This window comes from Manis pentadactyla, chromosome 11, assembly GCF_030020395.1.
Source record: "Manis pentadactyla isolate mManPen7 chromosome 11, mManPen7.hap1, whole genome shotgun sequence".
Taxonomy (NCBI): domain Eukaryota; kingdom Metazoa; phylum Chordata; class Mammalia; order Pholidota; family Manidae; genus Manis; species Manis pentadactyla.
The window spans coordinates 97,605,466-97,632,012 of NC_080029.1; the positions used below are offsets into that span (position 1 = coordinate 97,605,466).

At 39.1% G+C, this 26,547-nt stretch overlaps 1 protein-coding gene across 3 annotated transcripts in view; it reads right to left on the reverse strand.

The window, feature by feature from the left end:
- Nucleotides 1–26,547, reverse strand: part of FBN1 (fibrillin 1) — a 249,651-nt gene that overhangs the window by 115,961 nt on the left and 107,143 nt on the right. For all 3 annotated transcript variants that reach the window (XM_036924512.2, XM_036924514.2, XM_057488789.1), the window contains exons 7-8: nt 8,526–8,723; nt 4,847–4,972 (exon numbers count right to left, since the gene is read on the reverse strand). In XM_036924512.2, coding sequence (XP_036780407.2) covers nt 4,847–4,972; nt 8,526–8,723 — 324 coding nt within the window. The remainder of the gene's footprint in view (nt 1–4,846; nt 4,973–8,525; nt 8,724–26,547) is intronic.

A 26,547-nucleotide genomic window follows, 5' to 3' on the forward strand; every position in this document is an offset into this window, starting at 1 on the left:
TGCACCCTAATTTTCACATAGACAAAGGCAAACTGGACCAGGCCAACTTGTTCAATTCTAAGGAGCTTAAACGGCTCTGAAGTCCCTTCACTGCCTCCTCCTCAGTGACACACCCATTTCCTTCATGCATCTGGAGTCTTTCTACTTTCCTGGACCGGCTTGCTCCTCAGTCCCATTGCTTGGTAGCAATGGGAGCAAGGCTCTGATTTCCTGACCAGGCTGTGGTGGAAGTCCCTGATGGTAAAGCACTGGAATAAAGTGTTAGAATCACAATCACTGACACTCTGAAACTCATTCATACTACTTTATTATTGTTCTAGGCTCTCAACACACTGTGTTAATCTCCTTTAATAGAATCCCAGGGATCCCATGGAGGAGAGAACTGGAGATGAGTGGATTTCCCAGCATTTCTGTATGTCAGTCTGTATCAAATGCCTACCATAAAAGTAAATCAGTTGGGGGAGCCTGGTGGGAAATGGGTTTTGGCTGAGAAGAGCTACTTCTGTGCTCTGGACACCTCCTTGTTTTCATGGGGAAAGAGGGAGAGGCGAGCTTCTGGTATGGAGCTGTGCCCATGGTCTCACTGGCTCTTGCTGTGGGCCTGAGAAGGGACACAAATGGGAGGTCCCATCCCTCCAGATTCGCTGCCCCTGTCCTTTGTTGTTCTTCCCTCTCACCCCTTAGCCTCCTCTGCTCCTCCTGGGCATGCTTTCCACCCCTCAGCCTCTTCCCTCCCCAGGGGCTCCTCTAACAGGAGGGGAGGAAGGAGTGTGGAGGGCGCAAGGGCATGGAGCACGGTCCAGGTTCTGGGACAGGTATTCCTGGGACACTCAGCTGTCCAGGAGCTCCACCCGAGATCACGGATATGAATGCGGCACGGGAGAAACCAGTTAACCTGACTACCTAGATCCCTTCTAGATTACTAACAAAAAAACAGGGGGAAAAAAAAGCAAGCTAAAAATTGGCAGCTAATCATTATGAAAGCCACAGAATGTGGGATGATGTTGTTTTATTAGACACAGTGAAATCCAGTGTAAGACACCTGACCAAAAAGTAAACAAGCTGATTGATTCTTCAAGTCATGTCAAAAAAACATCATATTACTTTACAGTCACACTGTGTCAGCCAGTTTGCACAGCTTCTTATGCATGCCAGCACCAGCTGTTTGATCACAACCGGGAAACGATGAGAAATGTGGAGATGGAGTCTGAGTTGAGGAACTGGAAAAAAACCCAGATTTCAGCTTCCTCATTTGAAAGGATCAGGTAACTGACCTGTCCCATCACACAGAGGATGAGGAGTATTAACAGGACTGGGGCCAGGTCTACCTTATTCCAAGGGCTCTTATGCCTGTACCATAGAGATTTTTGTTCTGCAACTGTACAGGAAGCTAGTGACCTTGAACAGTAAGATTCAAGGGCTACAGCCCGCTGCAGAGAATGGAGCCCCCCCCCCGTAGTGATTGAGTAAGTAGCCCCAGGAATTATTCTTGGTGCCTGAGAGGATAAGAGCCCCAACAGCAAGTAGCCATCAGATAAGTATGTTATAATTTTAGAATGGGGAAGTCTGAAGGTTATTGGCTCGCGTATTAGGGAGTGCATGGACTTAAAAGCTACTTTTCCTTTAAAGTCCTTTGCATCATGCAGTGCTATTATAATTGCTAAAGGCGGCACTGGTGATAATCTAAATCCCAAAATATTAGTGGTTAATTAGGAATCCAAGGGACTTCTTCCACAAATAAAACTTGATCCTTTAATTACACTTTTTATTTCTTAATTTCCTCCCACAGTAACCTATGCAAATATGGACCTGTTTTCCAAAAAGACAGGGCCCATGTGTTCTTTCAGTGCGTACACTCCAGAGTCATTGGAAAAATCAACAATGAATGTGGGCATGAACTCTGTCTCCCTTTCTCTCAGATCACAGCTATAAATCTCAATCTTTTTCTTCTTTAATTTATGAAAATCTAATAATTGTTATTTAATCACTTCAACTTATTAATTTATATTTCAAATGTACCTGAATTACATGTATTGATAGAGCACTTGATACATACCTTTTTTAGTTTGGGGGAAAGGGATATTTTAAGAAGCAAGGGAGAATTCTGCAAAAGGAAGATCTCACAAAGAGCTGCTTTCACCCTCACTGAGGGAGTAAAGGTTTGCATCCTATAAATTTGCTAACACCAATTTTTGACTGGGTCGGTTTCTTAAAAAAAATTACTGTGGGCTTCCGGGTCCCCAGTTCCTTCCTCTCCATGACAAGAGGAAGAGACATTTAAAAAGGCACTCAAAGCAATGGCAAAGGCCCCAGAACAATTTTCACAAGGGCACCGAACCCCACTGTGCCCTACCATCTTCCTAGGACACAGAGACGGTCTCTTCATCCTTACAGTTGTATGGGCCAGATTTTCTGGAAGTCCTTCTGTTGGCCATCTGGAGATTATCCTATACCCAGGTGATGCCAGTCCCACAGTGAGGTCCTGGAGCTCGAGGAACACAAGGGAGTTGAAGGAGGGGACCCAGCTGACAGGCATTCTCAGAGGGCTTTCTGGTTACTTTCCTACCCACGTAAGGCAGGGTGACCACGTGCAAACAGGCCCCCAACTGGACATGTGGTACTAACAGGACATTCTCTTCCAATATAGAATTTGCATAGAAAAATAAAAAGGAAGGGTGGAAAAAACCATCATCTGAATATAATGTAACAGTAGATGGCAAAGGGGAAAAAAAAAGTCTGGCTAAAAGCATTCTGTTTTTATCTTGCTACTGACTTCAATATGTAGCTGGAAAAAAAAATACCATTTGTGGACAAGGATTAAGTAATTCTCAGGCTGAATTTCTAGTCCACTGGATACACCACCATAATAGATTCTTAGCATTAACAAGAGGATTTAGAATCATTTTTCTTTCAGTCTGAGTATTAAATCTGTGCATCTTCTGTCTAGCTCATAACCATGGAAGGTGATCAGTCCAGACTGATGTTGACTGACTGGTATGAGTGAAAGGCAAGACACTTTCCAGTCCAAGCTGGAAGCGATCATAATTCCAGAAAACAAAATTCAAACCAGGCAAGTCATATGGAACATACTGCCTGAGATCTTGAAGCTGACTGTATCTCTTGAAGGTGAATATATTAAGCTGAGAAAACCTAAAAATATAAGACGCAACCCATTGCTGCTATGGATTTTGCATGTGATAAACCTTAGTAGCTTATCAATGTCATGAAAAGATATATATGGTAATACCTGAAAATCTATACCATTCTATGCTAAATATTTTTAAACATTAGGAAATATACTTATTAAATTAAGTAGGGAGAATGCCTTATATCCAGGAAAGAAGATAAATATAATATACCACCATAAACACCAGAGAGTGAATCAAAAGAAGTAAACTTTAAGCACTACCTGAGTGTCTCAGGGCACTTAACCCACCAGAGACAGTTCCTTAATTTATAATGTAAAAGAGTGGAACGAAGTAAGTTCTTCCCTCTTTGCAGTATCAACATTCTCGGCTTCTAACTTAAACCTACAACATAACTTCTAAAACACACTGGCCTATGAGAATGAGCTTTACTGGTTTTTTTTGAAACTTACAGTGTTTATAAGAAACCCTACTTCCTTAAAAAGAATTTAAGTATTTTTCACAGCTACCTCAACTGTTTATATCATGTTCAAGAACATCATTATAAATTCTATAATGATTAGTAACTTTAAAGCAACTCTAGCCCATAAAGACAATTCTACCAGAGTTAGGTTATTTCAGTTGCAGGACAATTAGACACTCAACTTCCTATCTGTTATTTATGAATTGCACCTCAAGTTTCAAGTATATGATACACTGTGGTTATCATCAAAAAGAGATCTGAGTGATCTAAGCCTGGATGAATCATCTAGAATGAACTATTATATTGCTTGGATTTAGGAGTATAGATAGAGCAGCAAATGCTTTCAACAGCAACTGCTTTCCACAAAAACACATGCACCTAAATGAAACCTCATATCACATCATGTAAAGTGAATTGAGAACAAAGGAAAAAGTTGTCTCTGTCATCTGCTAAGAGATGTAGCCTTGAGAATGCTGTTATGTTATCAGCAGACATTACATATATAAGATACATGCACTCATCAAGTGAAGAGAGTCTGGTGCTGCCTACTTATTTCCTGTATGTTTCACTCAGAAAAAAAAAAGCATTTATTAAGGCCTTGGAAACCAGGCTTCTTTTAGGCAAATAGCAGCAGTGGTGAATATGAACATATTCCCTGAAACACACATTTTTATAAACTCAATCTATAAACTAAATGTAAATATATAAATTTACTTCTTTACTTTCCCATTTAATTAACATTAAAAGGTTTCAATTTGATAGGCAGAAAAGAAAACACTCAACTCGTCCTAAGAGCTTAAATATAAGAGTTCTCCAAATATTAATATGAGATCTCTCCAAAACAAATCAAACATACATTTTAACCAGAAAAACATCAGAAGATAAGTCTTTCCGACTGATACGTAATGATCAAATTTAAACTCATGTCTCTAGAACTATGCAAAAACATGTGTCTTGAACATTTTAACCCAAATATTGGTTCAAAACTATTTCATGTTTTAATATTTAATTGGATTCAGATGGATCTCTTATTTTGGGTCTATAAAAGTGGAAAAAGCTGCAGGGTTTTTCTGGTTCAATAGCACAAAGGCATATTATTCCTGGTAAGAATATATGTTTACACATTCACAGGAATGACAAAGGCAGAAGGATTTAGGAACAATTTACAAAAAAAAAAATCTTGTCACTGATTTGGGTTTCCCTCCACCCCTCAACTGGAAAGCATGACATTTCTTACCTTCACATTTTTGTGATGCTTCATTAAATTTGTGTCCAGCAGGGCATTTGCACTCAAAAGACCCAACAGTATTAATGCAATTTCCTCCTTGACAGAGCCCAGGGATGGCCTGGCATTCATCCACATCTGTCATATTTTAGCAGTGAGAGAGAGAGAGAGAGAGAGAGAGATGGAGAGAGAGGGGAGAGAGAGAGAGGTTGATTCATACAAAAATCATTGCAGAAGAAAATGTGACTATTTGCCAACAGTTATAGTGCCATATTTATATCAATGAGTTATTTGTCACAATGTTTGGAATATAATGAGAAACTATTTCTAGTTTCTATTTACATAATAATCATGTTATGTAAAACAAATTATTTGAGTAACATAATTTGGTCACTAGTGTTCTGTAAGAAGCCATAAGTATTCTTTTTCCCCACCTTCCATCTTTCCTCATGTAAAGAAGAAGAAATGTACTAACTTTTGTGGGTTTTATTATGCATGCTACAGAGTGCAAGGGCACAATGATGAAAGGGTTGACAGTAATAACTAGAGTTATCCAAGAAATCCTTAGAATCAAAATGCAACCCATTTCTAAAATAAAGTTGTCTTTAAGAGTTGTAGTGAAAGATCACTGAGATCACATGAAACAGCTAATGTTTTTATAAAAATGAAATGAAAAATGTTCAAAAAAAAAAAGTTCACCTTACATCTGTAGAATTGTCTTGTACAGTAAAAATTAAGCAACCTATTTTTCCAGAGGAAATCAGGCCAAGAAGTGAGAGAGAGCCTCACATAAATGTGCAGTCCCAAGTGCAGACTTATCTTGCTGGCAAAGTAGCTGCCAGAGGGACCCTCTTTAAAGGAAAGTCAGAGCAAGTTTCTCTCCAGCTCAAAATTCAAGTCCACACTAAGTCCTAGAAGATTCTAGCTGCCCCCTCTATCTACTCTCTGACCTCTTCTAACCTCTTCCCTCTCTCTCTCTCTCTCCTCCCCATTCATAATGGCTTCCTTGCCATTCCTCCAAAACACCAAGGATGCACCTGCCTCAGGCTTTGCAGTGGTGGCCCCTCTGCCTGGACTGCTCTTCCTCTGTAGAGCTGTGTGGTTCATTCTCACCCCCCCATCCATCAGGTCTCTGCTCTGCTGTAGCAGTGGACCCCTCCCTGGCCAAGCTAATAGCAACACCTGACACCCCCCTCACCTCCCAACCATCATTCCCCACCCTCCTTACTTTGCTTATTTTTTTCCATAGGACATACCACCAACTGAATTAATATTTATTATTTGTTAGCTTTGTTTTGTTTTATGAATTGATTGTCTTCAATATAGGCTTCCAGAGAGCAGACTCTTTGTCCATTTTGTTCACTGATGTAACCTTCGCACCTAAGGAATAATTGTGGCCCCACATGGAATCCCAAATATGAACTTTCTGGGAACAAAAATCCATCATTCCAGACTCATCACATTCAGTTAGAAAGACTGTAAAAATATATGCATATTCTCTCCATCTCTTCATACATGACATGTAAGTCAGGTTTGATAAGGAACCCCCAGGAAACCAGACTAACTTCTTTCTCCACTTTGGAGAGTTCTTTCATAAATCTGGAAGCTTCATTTACTCTTTGGTTTTATTCTTCATTTCTTGTGTGAAGCAAGAAAGCAATTGTTGACTGTACAATCTCAAATAACCCAGGTCCTTGAGAAAAGGCTGCATTCAGGAGATAAAGGAACATTTATTTCATATAAAATGTCACTTACTGCTTTAAATGGAATGTCCTGGTCCACAAATGCATGACTATATGTGAAGTATAATTAGCTTGTTTTATAACCAATCTCAATTTTATATTAGACCAGAATTTTCCATCCTCTTGCTATATTGAATGTTTGCTGAAATGTTATTTGAAATTAAAGTTGTACATATAAGCAAAATGAGACAGTTTGTTGATCACAAGGAATTATAGATGAGGACACTTCTGCTTCTAGACAGAAGATACAATAGGCTCCCTTTATGAATCTGTTTGCCCCTCACCTTGGGCCCAAGGAGTGAAAATACCAGCAAGGAGACAGAGCCCCAAACATGAAGAATTTAATTCTCAATGTGGCAATAATATTGTCATTTTGATTCTATGGGTTTTCACAAATTTTCTTATAAAAACTTTTTTTTCTTGAATGTTGAGTAGCAGTCAGGAAGGGACAGAAAGAAAATGCTGGAAAAGTCTAGATGGTATGAGATGCATAGCAAAGCCACAGAGCAGCCGGTCTTCCCTTTCCCTCTTCAAGCTCTGCCCTCTTCTCGTCTTAGTGTCACCCTGTGACTGGGGCTCATGGACAGGCAACTGGACACTCCAGACCCAGCTTTCTGGGCACTGTCTCTGAGTTCGTGGGTATTAGCTGACTTCAGAACACCAAGACTGAGAATTTCTTCAAAACTCCCAGTGACTTTCTAAGGATGAGAAAAATAAGAAGGCACCGACAAAAACAAAAAGAGGAACTACACTTACTCTTTATCTTGCTATGCTGATGGACAGTGACTGTAATGGGGTTTGTGGGGGGGACTTGGTGAAGGGGAGAGCCTAGTAAACATAATGCTCTTCATGTAATTGTAGATTAATGACAATAACAAAAAAAAAATCATGCAATCTACGCATCTGTAATTGTAGGTTTTCAAAGCGACTTTTTGCTGCTCTTGACATTCAGAAGGATACGTCTAAGGGCATGCCACGGAGGTGCATGCTGCACATAGAAGCCAGGGGCCAGGACCAACAGTGGTTATCAGAAGTGTAATTTACGCAAGTACTATTTAATGGAGACCCCCAGAACTGTGGGATTAAGCTCACATTCCGTTTTATTGTCTATTAGCCTTAGAATTAACATACAGAAAAAAAAAAAAAAAAACAAATTAGTATCTATTTGCCTCAAAAAAGCCTATCCTGAATTTTAGGGAAAAAAAAACCCAAAACCCAAAAGCACTAAAAAAGCACTAAAGATGTCTAGAGGAAACAGATACAGCCTGGGAGTTTTCAATCCCATCAGTTTAGTGCGGAACTGCCTCTGTTCACTTCCTCCTGTTTCTTGCCAGACATCCAGACAATAAAAGAATTTGTACAGCTGGAAGAACAGGAGTAAAAGCCAAAACCAGACTTAGGGCTTCTATGGGAGGCAGGAGAAGAAGCAAGCAGGCGACATCTGGGGATATTTAAAACTGTGAAACAAATCCTAATTTATTTCTGACTTGTAAAAAAAAAAAAAAGCATAATATAGCATGTAAAATGGAAAGAGGAATAATTTTCTTCAGGTCATCTAAGTACAACGCATGAGACAGAGGAACTTCAACAATTTCTAATGAAAGAAAAAAATTAAGAAAGCAAACTATGTTGTTCACAGATTTTGCTTTGTGCTTGTATACACAACATTGGTCTAATTTGCAGCACTGCTGTAAGCGGAATTATACCACTCCATGGGAACACACACCTCTAGGGTCAGAGGTGGGAACTACTGGCAAAGAAAAATCTAGAGACCAGCAGCTCTCTCTTGAGCCATGCTCCTAATGTTTGAGCTAGATATCATGGCGTCAGCAAAATCGTGAAGTTATGTCTCTGACACTGCTTTTCCATTCTCTCCAACTTCATTGGGGAATGGCTCTCCAGAGCAAATAAGATGAACCCATTAATAATTCCACCCGCCTGAGGTTTACCTTGACATGCTCCTGTGCGGATGTTTGGTATGAAGCCACGGCGACAGGGGTGGGGCTGGGCAGGGCACATCTCACAGGGGTGGCCCCAGGCTCTGCCGACTGTGGCACAGCAAAGCGTTTTTGTGCAGACAATCCCACTGAGCTGTCCCTGGCACATCTGGTTGCTGATCACAGTAAAACATGGACCTGTCCTGTAATCTGGAAATAAAGAAGGAGAATTCCATGAAAGTCCAGAAAAGCAGGAACCATCAGGCCAAAGAACAGGTGTGCCCCAATCTTGCTTGATTCCAGGCTGGGAAATGGTCTTCAGGAACAGAACCACACATCCCCGACTCTGGGGAAGCTTTAGGCAGACACTCTATCTCTGAACTCCATTTTCCTCCTAAAGAGTGGAGATAAAAACACCAGTTCCCAACCACGTTGAAGATGCTGTTGTGAAGATCACATGAGCCAATGGAAAATACTTTGCAACTGTGATGTGCTGTATACATAGAACATAATAATATACCACATGTTCATTCATTCAAGAAAATGTATAGGTGCCTACTGTAAATCAGCCCCTTTGCTTGATTTAGGTATTTCAGTGATTAAAAGAGACCAAATCCCCACCCTCACGGGGCTTACAATCTAGTCTTATTCAGGCTGGAGACAAAGAATTTTAAAACTTTCAGTGAGACAAATCATTAGACCTTCCTCCTGGTAGTTCCTTGAACAAAAAAAATAGTTACCTGTTTCTTTTGGATTGGGTCCATCTTATTTCAAACACAAGAAATAATCAAACAATAAACCATAAACACTATTCACCCACATAAAGACATCAGGTATTTAACATGAAGAGTGAAGACACTGGTCTGAAATCACTGCAATCCCTGGGCGAAAGGACCACCTTACAGCAAACAGGAACATGCTACGACCACAGGAGAATTCCCAAGTAGTCTCACTGGATACAAAACCTGCCTCTGTGTTTGTTTGTTTGTTTGTTTAGGGTTTTTTTTTGCTCAGGAGAGAAAATCTGTCTGGATTCAGCAGCCAACAAGCAAGAAAGGTTAAGATGCAGCAAGCACAGAGGGCCAAAGCCACTTATGTGTGGATTTTGTTCAGTGAATATACTGGAAAACGTTTTGGAGCTCTGTGACAATTTGAAAAAACTTGAAAGAAGAACATTTTCTTTTCTCTAGCTTACTCTATTGTAAGAATATAGTATATAATACATGTAAACACACAATTGTGTTAACCAACCGTTTATGGTATCAGTAAGGATCCTGGTCAACAGTAGACTATTAGTAGTAGTTAAGTTTTTGGGCCAAGTTACATGCAGATTTTTAACTCTGGTGGGTTGGCACCTCTAACAACTATGGTGTTCAAGGGTCAACTGCATTAATTTTAACTTTAAAAATACATTTAACAAATTCTACTAATTTTAAGTATAATTTTAAATTATACTTCATTTAATATACTTTCATTAGAAAGTATAAATATACCAGATTCATGATTTCACAGATGTTTGCCTGATAAGGATCAATAAAAACCCTCTTAATTCAATTTAAAGAAAAATATTAAGTAAATACTAATATGGGATATGTAAAAGGCCAAGAATTGTGGGTGGTATGTAAATGCCAGCAGCCTTAGCTTTCCAAAAGACTAACCTTAGACATTTTCCCCCATGAAATCTTTACATACTCTGACCCTGCCCATCTTTCCAGCCCTATCTCCTGACACTTTCTCAGTTTATTATTTGTCTTTTTAGTTAGTTTATGCATTTTTTTTTTACCCTACTGATTTCTTTTTAGTTTTGTATAATCAAATTCCAGGTATATTTTAACATTTAATTCTTCACAATATGCCAGATATATTAAAAATCTGCTACCTTTTTCCATAGATACTGAGCTCAAACAAGAATATAAAAATTAAATGCTCAAGCTGTTGAATAAAATCTCTGCCCTTACTTCATTCTATTAATAAAGAAAAAGTCATTCAGTGCCATGGCAGAACAAAATCGCTCTTAAACACACTAACTACATGGACAAAGTGTATGCTGAAGGCATTGTTTTTTCTTTGCCTCAATTCTTCCAAATATTACCTATAGGCTATTGAATAAATATGTCTCTGATATCTAGTGTTTCTTTTCTATTTAATATTTTAAAGTATATTTTTCTGATTTAGCATAAACAATCATTTTAGAGAATTAGGAAAAGGCAGTAACATATAAGTAAGAAAATGAAAATCACATGTAATTGCACTTAAAGAAACCCTTGATAATATACTGGTTATATTATCTTACATAATTTTATATATGTGTACAAAATAGAAGTTATACTAATTATACAATGTTGAATCCTGCTGTTTTTCACTTAACATTGCCAAAAGCATTTTCCCACACATAAACACTGTTCTAAAATATATTTTTTAAGTGCTACATAATTTTCCATCAAGTTATAATACAGTTCTGTCAATCATTTTCTTACTGCATGTCATTTAAATTGCTTCCAATTCATTATTACACACAACATTCTGTATATAGTACTGATGAATTCCTTTTAGGATGAAAAATGTTTAATCTCATTCAACAGCTATCAAGATTTTCATGACTACACACACGTTATTTATGAGACTAGAAAAATCACAACAATATAATATTTCATTTAAAGAATAAACAAAACTTTCCATGTTAGGCAACAAGGGAGGAAATTCAGGTGGTTTTTTTTTTTTTACCTCTTAATTTACTGAGATAAGTGCAAATGCTTTAATCAGATTCATGTTGGCATGCCATTTTTAATATTTAAAAAACATAATGGAACATGAGTTTTAATTTACAATCTTCTCTTCAACAGTACTTGGATTAGTTTTATTCCTCATTTTGCCAAGATATCCTATGAAATAGTCTTAAATATGAGGATTTCAAACACTCAGGGTAGGTGCAAATAAAGTGTTTTATAAATGACACCAGTAAACTCAAAGCACACTACAGAAATACTAAGAAAATTTTATTCTGTCTAACGTTGATTCATGACTTCAGACAGGAATTCCTTGTTGGAAGATTTTCATAAAGAGAAAAATAACCCTTAAGACTTTTCCAGGGCCAAACACTTCTGTGCTCATCAATACGAAACACATGGAATAGAAAGGGCACTTGTACATAATATTCTTCATGTAAGTGTAGATTAATGATAACAAAAAAAAAAAAAAAGGAGGGGGATTACTCCCTGATAGGATAAAACTAACTGTAAATCAACGATTAATGCATGCTTTAAATAACCTTAATTTTGATCACTTAAAGGGTGTCAGATGATCGGCTATGGAGGTACATTTTTCTGATAATATTCCTTTCTCTTAAAAAAAAAAAAAAGCAGTTCCTGTATGGTGACCTCCAATGGGTTCTACACAATGGTATAAAGGGCATATCAAAGTGTGGGCAAAGGGTCTGTTTGTGTTTATACAGAGGATCAAAGCCTAATTGGGCTACCCAGAAAATGAACTAAGATACAATATGAAGAAGAACTTCCAACATCAGCACTCTCTGGAAGAGTCATACCAGAAGATGATCATCAAAATCCTTAACAAAGATCCAGGTGCTGCTACAGTTGTAGCTGCATTCATCCCACCGGTTCCTGGACTTGCCATGGGAATGAAGAAGGAGATATCTAAGCTGGCCCGTGCATACAGTAAAACAACAAATTTGACTGGATCTATACTGTTGGAACTCAACCAAGAATTAGGAGAAGTGCAAGTTGCAGTGCTCCAAAATCTTGCGACTATAGACTATCTACTGTTAAAAGAACATATGGGATGTGAACAGTTCCCAGGAATGGATTGTTTTAACTTGTCTGATTTCTCTCAGACTGTTCAAGTTCAGTTGGACAATATCCATCATATCATAGATAAATTTTCACAAATGCCTAGGATGCCTAACTGGTTTTCTTGGTTTCACTGGAGATGGCTGGTAATTATAGGTCTGCTTGGGTTATGTAACTGTATTCCTATTATGTTAATGTGTGTGCGCAATTTAATTAGTAGTTTAAAACCTATACATGCTTAAGTTACTCTACAAGAAGATATGTCAAAGAAATAATCAATCTTCCCATGTTTTCTTCCGTCTGCTACTTCTATAGCTTTTCTTCTTCCTTCCTAATTACAACCCTTAAATAGAATTGGTGCCTCATATCGAATTTACCGAGTATCATAATTCTTCCAAGTGGTAAAGATACCTCAAGACAAATGCTGGGCATAGAAGCCGCAGGGCATAAATCTGCAAAGAAGTAAAAAGCTAACCTTTTCAAACAATATTGCTTCTCTCTCACTTACCAACTTTACATTTCCCTGTATGGCCCCGGAAGATGACTGGTTAGCCAGAGACGGGTAAGATTCCTCAAGGGAGGAACAACCTAAGACAGGCACAGTCACAAGGGGGCCATCAGGTGAGAAATTGGGGATCAACAGAGGTGAGGCTTAGAACCTCACCCCCCCTGTTTTGAGAGAAATCTTCTGCATCCGTGGATGTTTTGTTGCCCTTGTCTAGCTTGGATTAACACATAGTCTACAGGCACACACCTGATCATCTACATTTGCTCTCTTACAACACTAAACTATGTTTTCTACCTATATCTTGCATCTACCTACCACTTCAGCATTTTATTAGAAATAATAATAATAATAATAAGGGAGAAATGTGGGATTCACATATAAATCAAGTATAAAAATCAAACGAATATTCATATTTGACCTGATGGTTTATAGTTCATAATGCGTAATCAAAACTGAAAGTTTCTGTGATGACTGCCCTTGTACTGTTCACCATGTAAGAACTTATTCACTATGTAAGAATTTGTTCACCATGTAAGAACTTGTTCATTATGCTTCAGAAGATTGGAGACTGATGAGAATTAGGCTTGGGGTGGATTAATGATTGTGCATTGAGAATTGAGTCCCCTGTACAGAATTTTATTGTTGTTAAAACCATTTGATCAATAAATATGAGAGATGCCCTCTCAAAAAAAAAAGAGGGCACTTGTTCATTCTGACAATATTCATTAGGCATCTCTGGAGCCCTTAGGACCCATCTTTATTAAACATATGGATATTTGGCACACAGTTTGAGTATGCATAAGAGGATAGATGAACTTAACACATTTCCATGCTAGATCCTTAACACTACAAAGAACTAGCCCATTTGACCATTGAAAATTAGTAAGTGGACATAAATATATTTGTAGAGCCATATTTTTAAGAAAAATTGCTGATTCCAGAGGGAGAGGCATAATCTGGATGAAAAAGAATTGGGCCTAAAAATCTCTTAGAAGGTACATGCTGTATTAACATGGTTTTCAAATGTCATTCTGATTTGTCAGCAGGTGCTTTTTGTCCTGTGCTTCATTTAGATTGCCAGTGTTTTGCTGTTTTTAGTCCAATACTCCAACCACAGAAAAAATCTGTCCATACTCCCAATTTCTTACTAATGATCCAACTATTTACAATTATTCCCATAGCACTTACAAGATACTAGGCTAAATTTACATACTCTTTTCTTCAAGTAGTTCCAGCACTAGACAGGGAATGTGTCTAATTCAATGGCTGGGTAATGCGGACTCATTCCCTCAATGTAAATCATTATTCTTAATGCAACTACGATATAGTAATAAAAATACTCTGTTTGCAAATTGCTCTACAATCACTTCCCTATAAAACCTCCATGAACTTGGGCAACAGGCCAAGCCTTTCCAAAATTAAAATGCAATTTAATTGTTTTTAACTGGCTTACTCTAGTGTGGTTAGTTCATGGGAAATTCTGCATCTCCGTGTTCCCATTCTGAGTGGTTAGGCTCAAATATTGTTCCCCAGTCCCAACAGATTTGGCCTCAAGATATGGGATCTAACTAACATGTGTCTGCAGCCTCTGATCCTCAGGTCTTCCCCGGCTCTACAGTTCAGAATGCTGAGACCTACAGTGCTATTTCACTTTGTTATCAGACTTCACACTGAAGCAAATGCATCATTTACAGGGAAAGAATATTCTGTGGTCCAATGAAGTCTTGCCACTCCTGCCCAGTCGCTAAACCACAAACTCCAGGGAAGGCACAAGGATATAATTTTGGGCACTAGGCTCCAATTATTTTAGATCCTTCTTTTCATAAAAATTACAAATAAAGGAATGAGATATCAATTTATCTAGGATAGAGAGGGTCACAGCATGCTCCTCCTTTGCAGGTAGGTTGACTTGGCTCCTACAGCCTACACCTCAGGCTCCTAATGTGCGGAATTTCAATACAACCATCCAAGGAAGGAGTTCAGAGTAACTTTCAGTCTGAGGAAAATTAAAGCCACGTTCCATAGTCATAATAAGTCTCATAACTCTTGCTATTTCTTCTTATTCCAATCATTCTTAACCTTAGCACATAGCCAGATTACCTGAGAAGGTTTTGCAAAATCCTGATGCTTGGGCCTCACTGCCTCCCCCTTGGAATCTGATTCCATTGATGTGGCCTAGGACCTGGGCATCCATGTTTTGCAAAAGCCCCCCAAAATGATTCTGTCTTCTAGTATTCTCAGTTGTATGTGTCTGCCTCTCTTTTCAAAAAACCTTGTTGAGGAGTGTTTGTGTTCTGTTATTAATTGGAGGTATATGCAAGATACCTGACCGCTTACTTGTTAGTCTAACCTTAGGAATGTGAGAGAGCCCATAAACTGGGATCACTGTCGCTCAACATAACCCAGTAACTCTCAGTCGGGACTAACATTCTAACCATGGAAAAATAGTATTCATTTCCATAGTGTTGACCAATCATGTGACACAGTATTAAGTTCTTTATTAATTATACTAACCACAAACTCCCTAAACCAAACAACAAATAAAAAGTGAAGAAGGATGACCACCTACCACTCCACCGTGCTCACAGTCAACTGGATACAGGCTCCCAAGCTCTTCCCCCCCCAGCGTGACAAAGCACATTATGTACAGGATATCACTCCAGTACTGTGAACTCCCATGCTCACCTTCCTCGCCCAGTCCATAAGCAGGGACCCGAGAGAAATTCCAGGGGAATTCTCCAACCGGGTTCCAAACACGCAGATCAAACTTGAGCATAACACCATAAGGTAACTCTTAATTTCTTCGAGAATTGCACAATCACAGACCACTTTGCAATCCTTCCACGGTTCCTGATATAATGAAATATAAAGTTCTGACCATTATCTATGAAGTTTATGCAAAAAACAGTAAAACCTTAATCAAATCAACTTTCCAGACCTCACTTCCAGCTGAGAGGGCGTACAGGGGTAGAGCAACAGAATAAATGGCAGCATGAGGAAATAATCAGAAAACCCAGAATGAGTGATTTTTAAAGACAAGTGTCCTGAACTTTTCAAAAGCAAATGACACACACACCCCTAAAAAAAATAAAAAGAAAAGGGATTATTTTAGACTAGAAAGACATAATAACCAAACCTTAATTGGATACTGTTTCAAAAAGAGACAACTGAGAAAATTTTATATGGGCTGGATAATTCCCATGAATCTGTGGAGTTGTTCTCTCAGGTGTGATCGTGGTATTATGGTTACATACGAGAAGGTCCTTGTTTAGCAGTGAAATGTTGTATGTAATTTTCAATTGATAAAGCAAAACAGACAGATAGCAAGTATATATATATGTACATACAAATATGTAATTGTATATAAACATATATATACATATGTAATGTATATCATATAAGGCTATGTAATATATAATATACATATTATATAGAAATGTATATTTATGTATATACACACACACATTAATGTATACACAAGAAAGTATTTTGTGTATGAGTGGAAAAATGTTAATAAATATTACAGATGGAAGTTATATGGGTATACTATAGATTATTATTTCAACTTTAATGTAGGTTCGAGATTTTTCATAATAAGAATTCTGGCAGGGGATGGGAATTCCTTCCTGGGCTACTTTTATTATGCAATATTACTTCTATTTCATTCAAGCAACGTATTTTTTTCAGCTGACATAATAAATTTCAAATATACTTTCCAACCCATGCATTTCTCTAAAATACTACACATAAGATTACCTCCTGAATACAGTATCTTCACAATATCATTTAAAGAATATGACCCTTTGGCAAAATGTACTAAACTGCATTATGCAAAATTTTATCTTAAGCAACTGGATCTGAGGTATGGTTTAATTGTGATGACATTTTTTCTTAAAAGCATTTGAGAAATAAAGCATAGGTAGGAATAAGCACAAAATGATTTGTGTGTTGACATTTTCCATGCCTTTGAACTTCTCTAATTCATAAAAGTATTACCATTATAAGTTTTAATATAAATATTCAAAACTCCAGAAACAAGGGGATTTGTTATACACCTTTCAATCTAACATGCAGACTAAGCAATTCACCAAATCCAGGCCATAATTCTGTGAGACCCAATTATGTGTGTCAGCAATTCAGCTACAGAAAATTGTTACCACATTTTATTCTGCTTCATGATGAAGAAAGCAGTAAGCAATCTTGTTCAGGGAAGAGAATATCTCATTTCTGAATAATCATTTACCTGACATTCTTTGCTCCCTCACTGCATGGCCTACAAGTCATTACTGATTTTCATTTCTCCCAAAGTTCTCTCTAAACAACCTGTTAGGGAGAAAAATGGATGGGGGCAGATAGAAATCAAATTCTCATTTGAGTGATATATTTACCATCAGACAGTAAAATCATAGAGAGTGTCTTCATTGTTAATGGTCTGCAAATTGCCCTTTAATGAACCAGCTGGCCCTGGTTTATTCACTTTTAAAATGGCTTGTATGAGTGCCACGTTAAACCAAACTGCAGTTTCACCGCAGAGCATCAGCTATTGAACAGCAAGACAAAAACAATAGTATTATATAACAATTTGATTTATTTGTTCTTTTATATTTTCTTCAAAGCCACCAAGTACAAAACATTCTCTACAATCCAAAAGCAAGATTAATGACATAACAGTAAAGGGCTCTATGAACAATGATATCAAATGTCAACATTTCCAGGGCCAACACATTCTTACATCAACTGGTATATATATACTTTTTTATTAAGGTATCATTGATATACACTCTTATGAAGGTTTCACAAGAAAAACAATGTGGTTATTGGATTCACCCTTATTATCGAGTCCCCCCATACCACATTGCAGTCACTGTGCATCAATGTAGTAAGATGCCACAGAGTCCCTACTTGCCTTCTCTGTGCTACACTGTCTTCCCCATGACCCCACACAAACCATGTGCACTAATCATGATACCCCACAATCCCCTTCTCCCTCATTAAAATTGAAAAGTTACTATAAATGCAATTTTCATATATAGAGGGTTAATGCCTATGCTAGTAAAGAGGCAGTAAAACTGCAAGTTCCACTAATATAAGGTACCTAGACTAGGCAAAATCAGAGACAGATAGTAGAATGGTGGTTGCCAGGCATTTGGGGGAGGGAAGAATGCATTTCTTTATTTATTCAACAAATATTTATTGAGCTACTGTGCTGTGTCAGGGAGCAGCATAAGATAAAGTCCCTGACCACATGAAGTCTACAGTATGATAGAAGATGTAGTCAATAAATAGGTAAATACATTAATAATTACTTTAGATTTGAGGTTGTGATTCAATCTACAAATGAAATTAAGCATGCTGTTAAGATAGATAAATAGGGGAAACCTAGATGGTAAGAGTTACCAGGGAAGACTTCTTGGAGGAGGTGACATTTAGCCTGAGGCTAAATGATGAGAACAAGCCAGAGGTGCAAAGTGAGAGTAAGTGCTTTTCAGGTTTAAGAGACAGCAAGAACAGTGGCTTTCAGCTGGGAGATGACCTGGTTTCTCCAGTAACAAGAGAAGGCCACTATGACCAGAGCTTAGAGAGCAAGGGGGAAGGACATGCGATGAGGCTGGAACATCAGGCAGGGACTGGATTACACAGCACATTCCAGGCCACAGTAGGAAGTTTGGATTTGGCTCTAAGTTCAACAGGAAGCCACTGAAAACACGATATGTTATTTTTAAAGTGCATGGCTTAGAGGTTCAATAGTGGAAGAGGAAAGTTTGCAAGGAGGCTCCTGAAGGATCTGAGGTGAACAAAGATGGAGGCTAGACAAGGGTGGTGGTGCAGAAATGCAGCTGGCATGTGGGGCATCCTTGGGGGGAAGAACCAACACCAAAGATGGACTGGACGTAAAGGGCAAGGGAAACTGAGAGACGAGGGCGACTCCTGCTCTGGCTTCGGGAGCTGGATGTATGGCCAGCCACTCACTGAGATGGAGACTGAGGGAGGAGGCCTAGGCTCTGCCTACCAACAATCAGGATAGAAATTCTTCACACTTTCACAATCAGGTACCCTCAGATGGCACAGGTGATTTGAACTGAGGAGGCTGGCTCTGCACAAAATAATGCACATTACCTATCAATCTTGATCTTGTCAAAACCAAACCAAACCTATATGTCATGAAATTATATCTTGGTCTGTGTGTTTTAGCTTCTTCACTAAATTTCTTGTCCTTCCCTTCCTCTTTGTGAGCAGGCATTTAGAGGTACCACATTCAGATATTTATATATAAACTCTATAGTTGAAATTCTTAGTTCAAATATGTTTGGCCAATTCTCACAGAAACCAAGTGTTAAGGACACATGGCTCAGACGAACAGTATGTGATGGAATCCTGGCGTTGTGGGTGGGATTTCCTCCAGAGGAACTTCACTGCTGCTTCTATGAAATGACAGGGCAAGGGAATCCAAGACCACTGGCACTCTCGCTGCCAGCCCCAAGTTCATTCTACAGGAAACAGACACATACCACATTCCAGTGATACTATCAGTTCTCAGAGATCTGGTGAAAAACTTAAAAGCAAGAACAAAAGTTCAGACATTTAACCACAACCGAGAAGTGCCTCATATAAATATGGACTTTCTGTAATACCAAGATAGACAAATGACAGTGAGATAGTTTAGATACATTGTTTGGAAAGTGTTATTTCTAGAAATGGCTTTTTACCGAGCATTTATTTACTTATGGGTATATTATAGGGTGCTCATCTCTCTCTCTCTCATACACACACACACACACACACACACACACACACACACACACCACAGACCTAAGCTAATATACTAGCGAGTAGTTCTTAAGGCGACCCTCCTATCCTCAGAATGTGTCTTTGGAAGAAAACACCTGATGAATGAAAAATTCTTGAGTCTGCTTCTGGCCTGGGGTCTGGCACTGAACTCAACTGAAGAAAGACAAGTTGGAAGAACGTACAGCATTACTCAGAACATGTGAGTGAACTGTGCAGAAGGCAGGCACAGAAGCTAAGGGCATGGCAACAATACTGACCCAATCACAGACTTTTATGATCAACCAAAGAGGATGCCTGACAAAAATCGTGCCTGCTCAGGTATCAAAACATGGCAGAAGGTCGATTTTCTGAGATACCAAGGACTAAAAGCATTAGAACCTCAGAACTGCACTTTCGCTAGCACCTTACGGTCATCCATTTTTAAGACCTACCACGTGGACCGAGAATGCGTCCTCAGTTGGACAGTCATAGTGCCCTCTTGGCAGCTTCACTGGTAACAGATTTTGATGTTTTGGGACACTCGTATGTATTGTATGTGACAACTATTTTCACAGCATAGAACAGCAATTACACAAATATGTACCATGCTCTTTGCAAGTAATAATTATGTCCCAGGTATCCTAGGTAAATGATCTCAAGAGCTTAATATTAACACTATCCTGCAGTATAATGATTTATGAGAAGTACATATTTGGTTATTAGATCATCAAAATATATTTCTCGGATATATTTGGTCTTTAGCCACAGTTCCTCAAAATGCTCCGAAGCCACAAAGGTGAAACGGGTGTCTTGCTATGAATGACCCTGACTTCTGGACCCCACCCAAGGGCAGGGGCTTCTACCGGGAGGGCGGACCAAGTGGTTAGAGGACTGGAACTTTCAGTCCCACCCCCTGACCTCTGGGGAGGGGAGAGGGGCTGGAGGCTGAACTGGCCAATGGCCAGTGACTCCGTCAATCATGACTATGTAATGAAGCCTCTACAAAAACTGAGTCGTTTTTTGGCCCTCTTTTTCATAAAGCACCCACCCTTTGGGGAACCAGGATGCATCCAGTGCCCCTGGGCTGGGTCCCAAGCTCCCCGAGGACAGAGCTCCTCCGTTCAGGACCGCACCCTATGTCTCTCTTCATGTGGCTAGTGATTCGTATCTTTTATTATATCCTTTAATAAACTGGTAACTGTGCTTCCCTGAGTTCTGTGAGCACTCTGGCAAATAAATTGAACCTAAGGAGAAGGTCCCTGAAGTCTTCAATCTGTAGCTGGTAGTTCAGAAGCCCAGGTAACAGCCTGGGGTTTGGGACCAGCCTCTGAAGTGGGGGTGTGGGCAGTCTTGTAGAACTGAGAACTTTCTGAGAATTGCTTGTTGGTGTGGGGACCCCCACACATACTGGAATTGCGTGTGGGAACCCTGAAAGATAGACTATATAGGCCAATCTAAATTTTGCCTGCTGCAGCCAGTGGGAGACCAGTGTATGGCTGAGAAATTTTCATTCTATAAAACTGGAAAAAGAAACTAAAGCTGCTCCTGAGAATCTGAGGTCTACAAGTTTTAAATCGTGTACTGTCTGACCGCTGAAGGGGCGCTGTGTTACTCTGTTCTCTCTTAGCACTTACTAAAGATTTACATCGGCTTGGCCAGACATTGGGGTTTCATCTGAGGCAGCTAGTTAGATATGTGCGGAAAGTGCATATGGTTAGAAAATAATAAGAGACAGCATTAAAAGTGGTTTAACATGTCCCAAGAGGCAAGCCGAACACCACAATTTTCTCCAACTGTGGAACTAAAAACAACTCGAGCCGGATTTTTGGCTCTCTCTATGTCAGAACAGGTCTATACTGTATTCCCTTGGATATTTCCGAAGCATGTTAACAATAATTAAAATTGAATTTCCAAACCTTCAAGGGTAAAAGTTAGGAATATAATATCAACGACCGTGGAGGGTGTTATAATTCAATCTACATCATATTCGCCATCCCGGGATTTAACTACTAATATTCAAAATTCACAACTGAGTGGGGCAAGTGTTCTAAGGCTCGATGTTCATGCAAATAGCCTCTACTCAGATACAGATGCAGTGTTTCTGCAGAAGTTCTACGGCTAAAAGGTAGTGCTGCTGGGCTATCAGCATTCAGATTTCTCTAGTCCAGGGTTCTTACACTGAGGTTCACAGTTGGAACTCAGGAGGTCCAAAGGTGCCCTGAAAAATTGCACAAGAAATCATGTTCCAGTATGATAGTTCTGGACACAGTAAAGCGGACCTGGTATCTGAGTGCCAGATCAAAGTGAGGCAATCACATGTTCTCATCCAGACATTTGGAATTGGGATTGAGAAACACTGGTCTTCATCTTTGCAGGTGGCTAGAACCTCAGACGATGTTACCTTGGAAGCCATGGGCCAGTGTGTCTTTGAAGAAGCAGAGAGCAGGCCTTATGCATTGGGGAGGAGTAGTGTCTACAGGGAGGGGCAAGGACAGAGACCGTGCAGCCCCAGGGAAAGGCGGAGAGAGCAGCTGATTCCTGCTTCCAGCTCTAGATAAAGCCCTGCCGTATCGTTGCCTTTGAGTGCCTGTGACACCCCGCGTTCCTTATATTAAATCTCCCTTTCTGCCTAAACTAGTTTCATTACAACCAACTGGATTTGACCTTGTAACCAACTGCATTTGTACCTTTTTGGAGGAAGAGAGTTTGCAGTTTTCTGCAGATTCCTACAAGTATTCATGGCTCAAAAAAGCACAGCACTATTATAATTAATAAGTTATCAACAAGAGTATGGCAATTCTTGGTAACTTGTTCAAATTTACCAGACAGACTTGTATAAAAGATATAACGTTTCATTCTCAAAGATAAGTGAAAATACAAAACCCCTCCCTGTCAGTAACAAAAGCAATTTCAGCAGCTAATCCTCTTACCTCAACTGTAACTCAAGACAGGGCACAGAGAAACAGAGAAATTCGCAGGAGTTTTCACAGCCATATGTAAATTGGTAGCTAACTCTTACCAACACACAAATTTCTAGCTGATTTTCCCCAAATGGCAGCAGGCCTTTATTGATGATTTCACTCCAATATTCAGGCAGAATACAATAGCATTGAAAGGCAGTAGGCCTAAAAAGCCAGGAGGCCATACTTTCTGATCTCAGCTCAGCACCCAGGTTGCTGTGCATCTTGAGTCAGACACTCAACCTGTCTGACGAGACTTTAAGTGGCCAAGCCATAAGGCATTCAGAAGCCCTGGTAGCCCTTCAGCTGGTCTGTGTCAGAACAACAGCAGCCAGATTAGGGGGAGAGGGTCATTTCCATAGCCCAAGGAGGACAGTGAGTAGAAAGATGTGTCTGTTAGAAGCTCGTTTTTCTACCAGACTTGCTTCTCCCAGATTTGATGGAGGGCATCACCACAGCCCACATCATGCAGCCCACAAGCTGGGAGGGTACAGTTGACCACCTGACATCTTCTTAGTCCCCCGTCCTCTGTAACCCAACTATCACTGCTTTACTAGGGACCCCATCTCCTCTAACTCTGCAGGAGCGAACTTAACTGAGTTAGAACAAAAGGCACAATTATCCTACCCAGCTTCGTCTCTTGAGTCCTAAATGCAGTCCCTCTCCAACAACACTGAGTAGACTGCTGTTCCTCAGCTCATGGTGCTCAGTCTGCATGTCCCTGCAAATGCTGTTCCATCTGCTTTGAATGCCCTTCCTCCCCTAATTTCCAGCAAATTCCTCCTCTGGAAATCTTCCATCTCCACTTGCCTCCTTTTCCTATGTGAAACTCATTAAACTCCATAGCAATCACTGATTTATATGATTGGCTTTCATCAGACTGTGAGCCTTGAGGATAGGTATTTTATCTCATTAAACTTTGAATCACCAGGGCCAAGAATAGTTTGTGGGTCCATAATAAGCACTCAAATACTTATGAATGAATGAATATGAAAAATTACATGTCTTCCAAGTTAGTCTAAATCCATAATTGTTTGCACTATTCATTCCCTTCGCTCAAGCCCTTTGGTACTTATTACACTTATTTACTACTTATTACACCCTGAATCTATTGCATTTTATTTGAATCCTAAAACTCTCATTGTCAATGTGGCAGTGAGCAGTTACCTTTCACATCAATTTCCTCTACCTCCTGGGATTGCATGAGTAGTAAATGGAACCATGGACATAAAATAACTACCACAGTTCCTAATTCTTCTATTTATCCTTTCCTCCCATACATACCATGATTATAGATTACTGATGTGTTGTGCTATCCTGAAAAACAGATAATGCCACTAACTAAAAAATGACAGGACATATACTTTTTAATCTGCACTGCAGAGCTAAGCTTTTTACCAAGTCATTTATGCTCTCTGGCTTGGGCCCTCTTGAGAACAATAGTTGGGATTTGAAAAATAGAGCAAAAGTAAGGCTGGTATACAGACCAAGTCCAAGCCATACAGATCATGGAGCCCTTGTTCTAGGCAGGCTGAAAGGTACAGATGGGCATCTAATCCACCCCCTACACACTCCCTTTCTCCTTAGCCACCTTCCAGCTAGCAGAGGACATGTTCCCAGGTCTGTTAAATAGAAGGAAGCAGAAGCCTACACAGTGAAGAGTCAAGGAAAGCTTTCACCTCTTATAAAATGAGACACACCCATCCGGTGCACCCCCTTGTCTTTATCCCCTTCACCCTTCTAGAAAGATGTAATGCCTGGAAGTCCATCCACCAACTTGCAATCATGAGGACAAAAGTCCATGCACTGAGGATGTTAAAGCAGAAAAAAAGAAGAGCCTCTGTTCCTGATGACATTTCTGATACCTCCCAATTCATTTGTGACATAAGAAAAACTAACGCCTACTTGTTTAAGCTACTGTGGTTGAGTTTTCTATTATGTCATCCACATTCATTAATTGAGAAGCCAGTATATGGATATTTTTATCATTTGACATATATATGAGTGAATGATCCAAGAGAAAGATACTGCATTTCTGGAATTTTTATGTAGCATGTACTTTAAAGAGTGAGAGCAGAAACACTGAGCAAAGCAGGTCTAGGGCATAAGCAAACATCACCTAAGTTCAAAAGAGAATTCCAGATAATGCTCCTTCATGAGCTTATATTCTAAAAATCAACTTAGTTTTCCTTCCTGGAGATTGGAAAAGATGTCTAATGTTGAGACATGCTGGCCTCTGCTAATCTGCCTTAATAGTCTGCTCTCTGATATACACACATCTTTTTAATGAATCAACATAGAAATGGTCATATGCATCACCATCACAAGAGTTACTTCCAGCCCTCACTTGTAAAATACAATTAAAAAATAATAATCTCAGTAATACCTTGATGTCCCTGTTTCTCTATTTTCTAAAGAGAATATTCTTTAATGTGATGTACCCCATCTACTACTCTTAACTGAAAATAAAGATCACTATCCTTCCCCCAGATTCCCAATTGTTATATGTATTTGATTTGTTACCATAACAATCACAAAAATATAAACAAATACAGTGAACATCTGGAACTAATGGAATTCTGGAGCTATTCCCAAACAGTGGCAATTTCAAACTATATGTCAATAAGAATGTACTGAAAAGGAAGCAAGAACAATGTAAGTGCCAAGGTGCTCTGTGGGCAGGGAAAGACTGGAAGGCACTGCTTTCACATGCAGTTTACTCAGTCTTGAAATAGGGTGGTGGTACTGATACTTTCTGCAGACACAGATCGTCTATACAACCAATAAAAATAAAGTCAGCTTTCAAATCTATTGTTGTAGGTCAGAGAAGGGGAAGGAAAGGGCGGTAAACGGACTTCATCACACTGTTCTTCCCACTCCCTTCCCTCAACTCTCGTGAATGTGAGAGCAACTGTTCTCTGGTTTGTCTTTTTAAAATCCCAGATGTTGTTTTTAATTTGAAAAGATTCATCCAGTCCTTGGAAAGTCTTCTGATGACCAGTCTGATTTGAGAGAACTGCTTAGCCCTTTAATACAGGAAATTCCATAATTATGAGCTGGTTGTGCTTCAAAAGTTTATGCATAAGATGAGTGTTGGAGTCTCCTATTTTATAATCAGAAAGAAACTTATAGAAGAAGGAAAAAAAACATATATTTGTACAGCATTGTGTTGGCTATTTTCACACATGCTGTATCATCTAATTCTCACAATAATTCTCCAAGGAAGATTTTTTTTCCTTCACTTTACAGAAGAAACTGAGGCTCAGAGTTAAGATGAGAAACTTGCCCAAGGTTATACAAAGACTCAGTGGCAGAATAAAAAGTATAGTTTTGGTATTTCTGATTCTACACTCTGTGCTTTTCTGACTATACTACTTTGCCTTTCTCAAACAGATCAGACAATTTATACAAGAGTAAATTAAAACTCAGAGGGGTGAAGTAATTTTCTCAATGTTACAAAACAAATTAGTGAGAGAGAGAATTAGAACTTGGAGCTCTCAGATCTTGAATCAGACCCTGACTGCTATTTCATACCTCATCTTTGGTCACATATTTTGTCTTTCTGTATCTCAGGATTGAATCACAACCCTCAAGATTAAAACAATGTTTGTATCAGTGTCAGTGTCCTACTTCTCAAACTTCTAACTCTTGAGCTCTATTTAAACCCTTAGTGCAGTGTTGAAGTGTTTGCATAAAAGGCAAATCATTCCAATTTTGTTTTCATAAATATATTCAACCTAAACCATAAAAACACAGAAGCAATTTGTATGTCATTGGAAAAATGCCTGTGTTAAAATTTACAACTGAGGTGTCACCTCTATGGAATGAAGCAGGAGATGGGGTGGGAAAACCCAAATACATACTGGCATTGCTCTAGGGCTTAGGCTGAGTGGTGTGGATATTGTCATTAGATTTGCAAATAACAAATATGTGACATATATTCTTTAAATGAGTCATATATTACATTGAAAAACTATTATAAATAGAAAAGA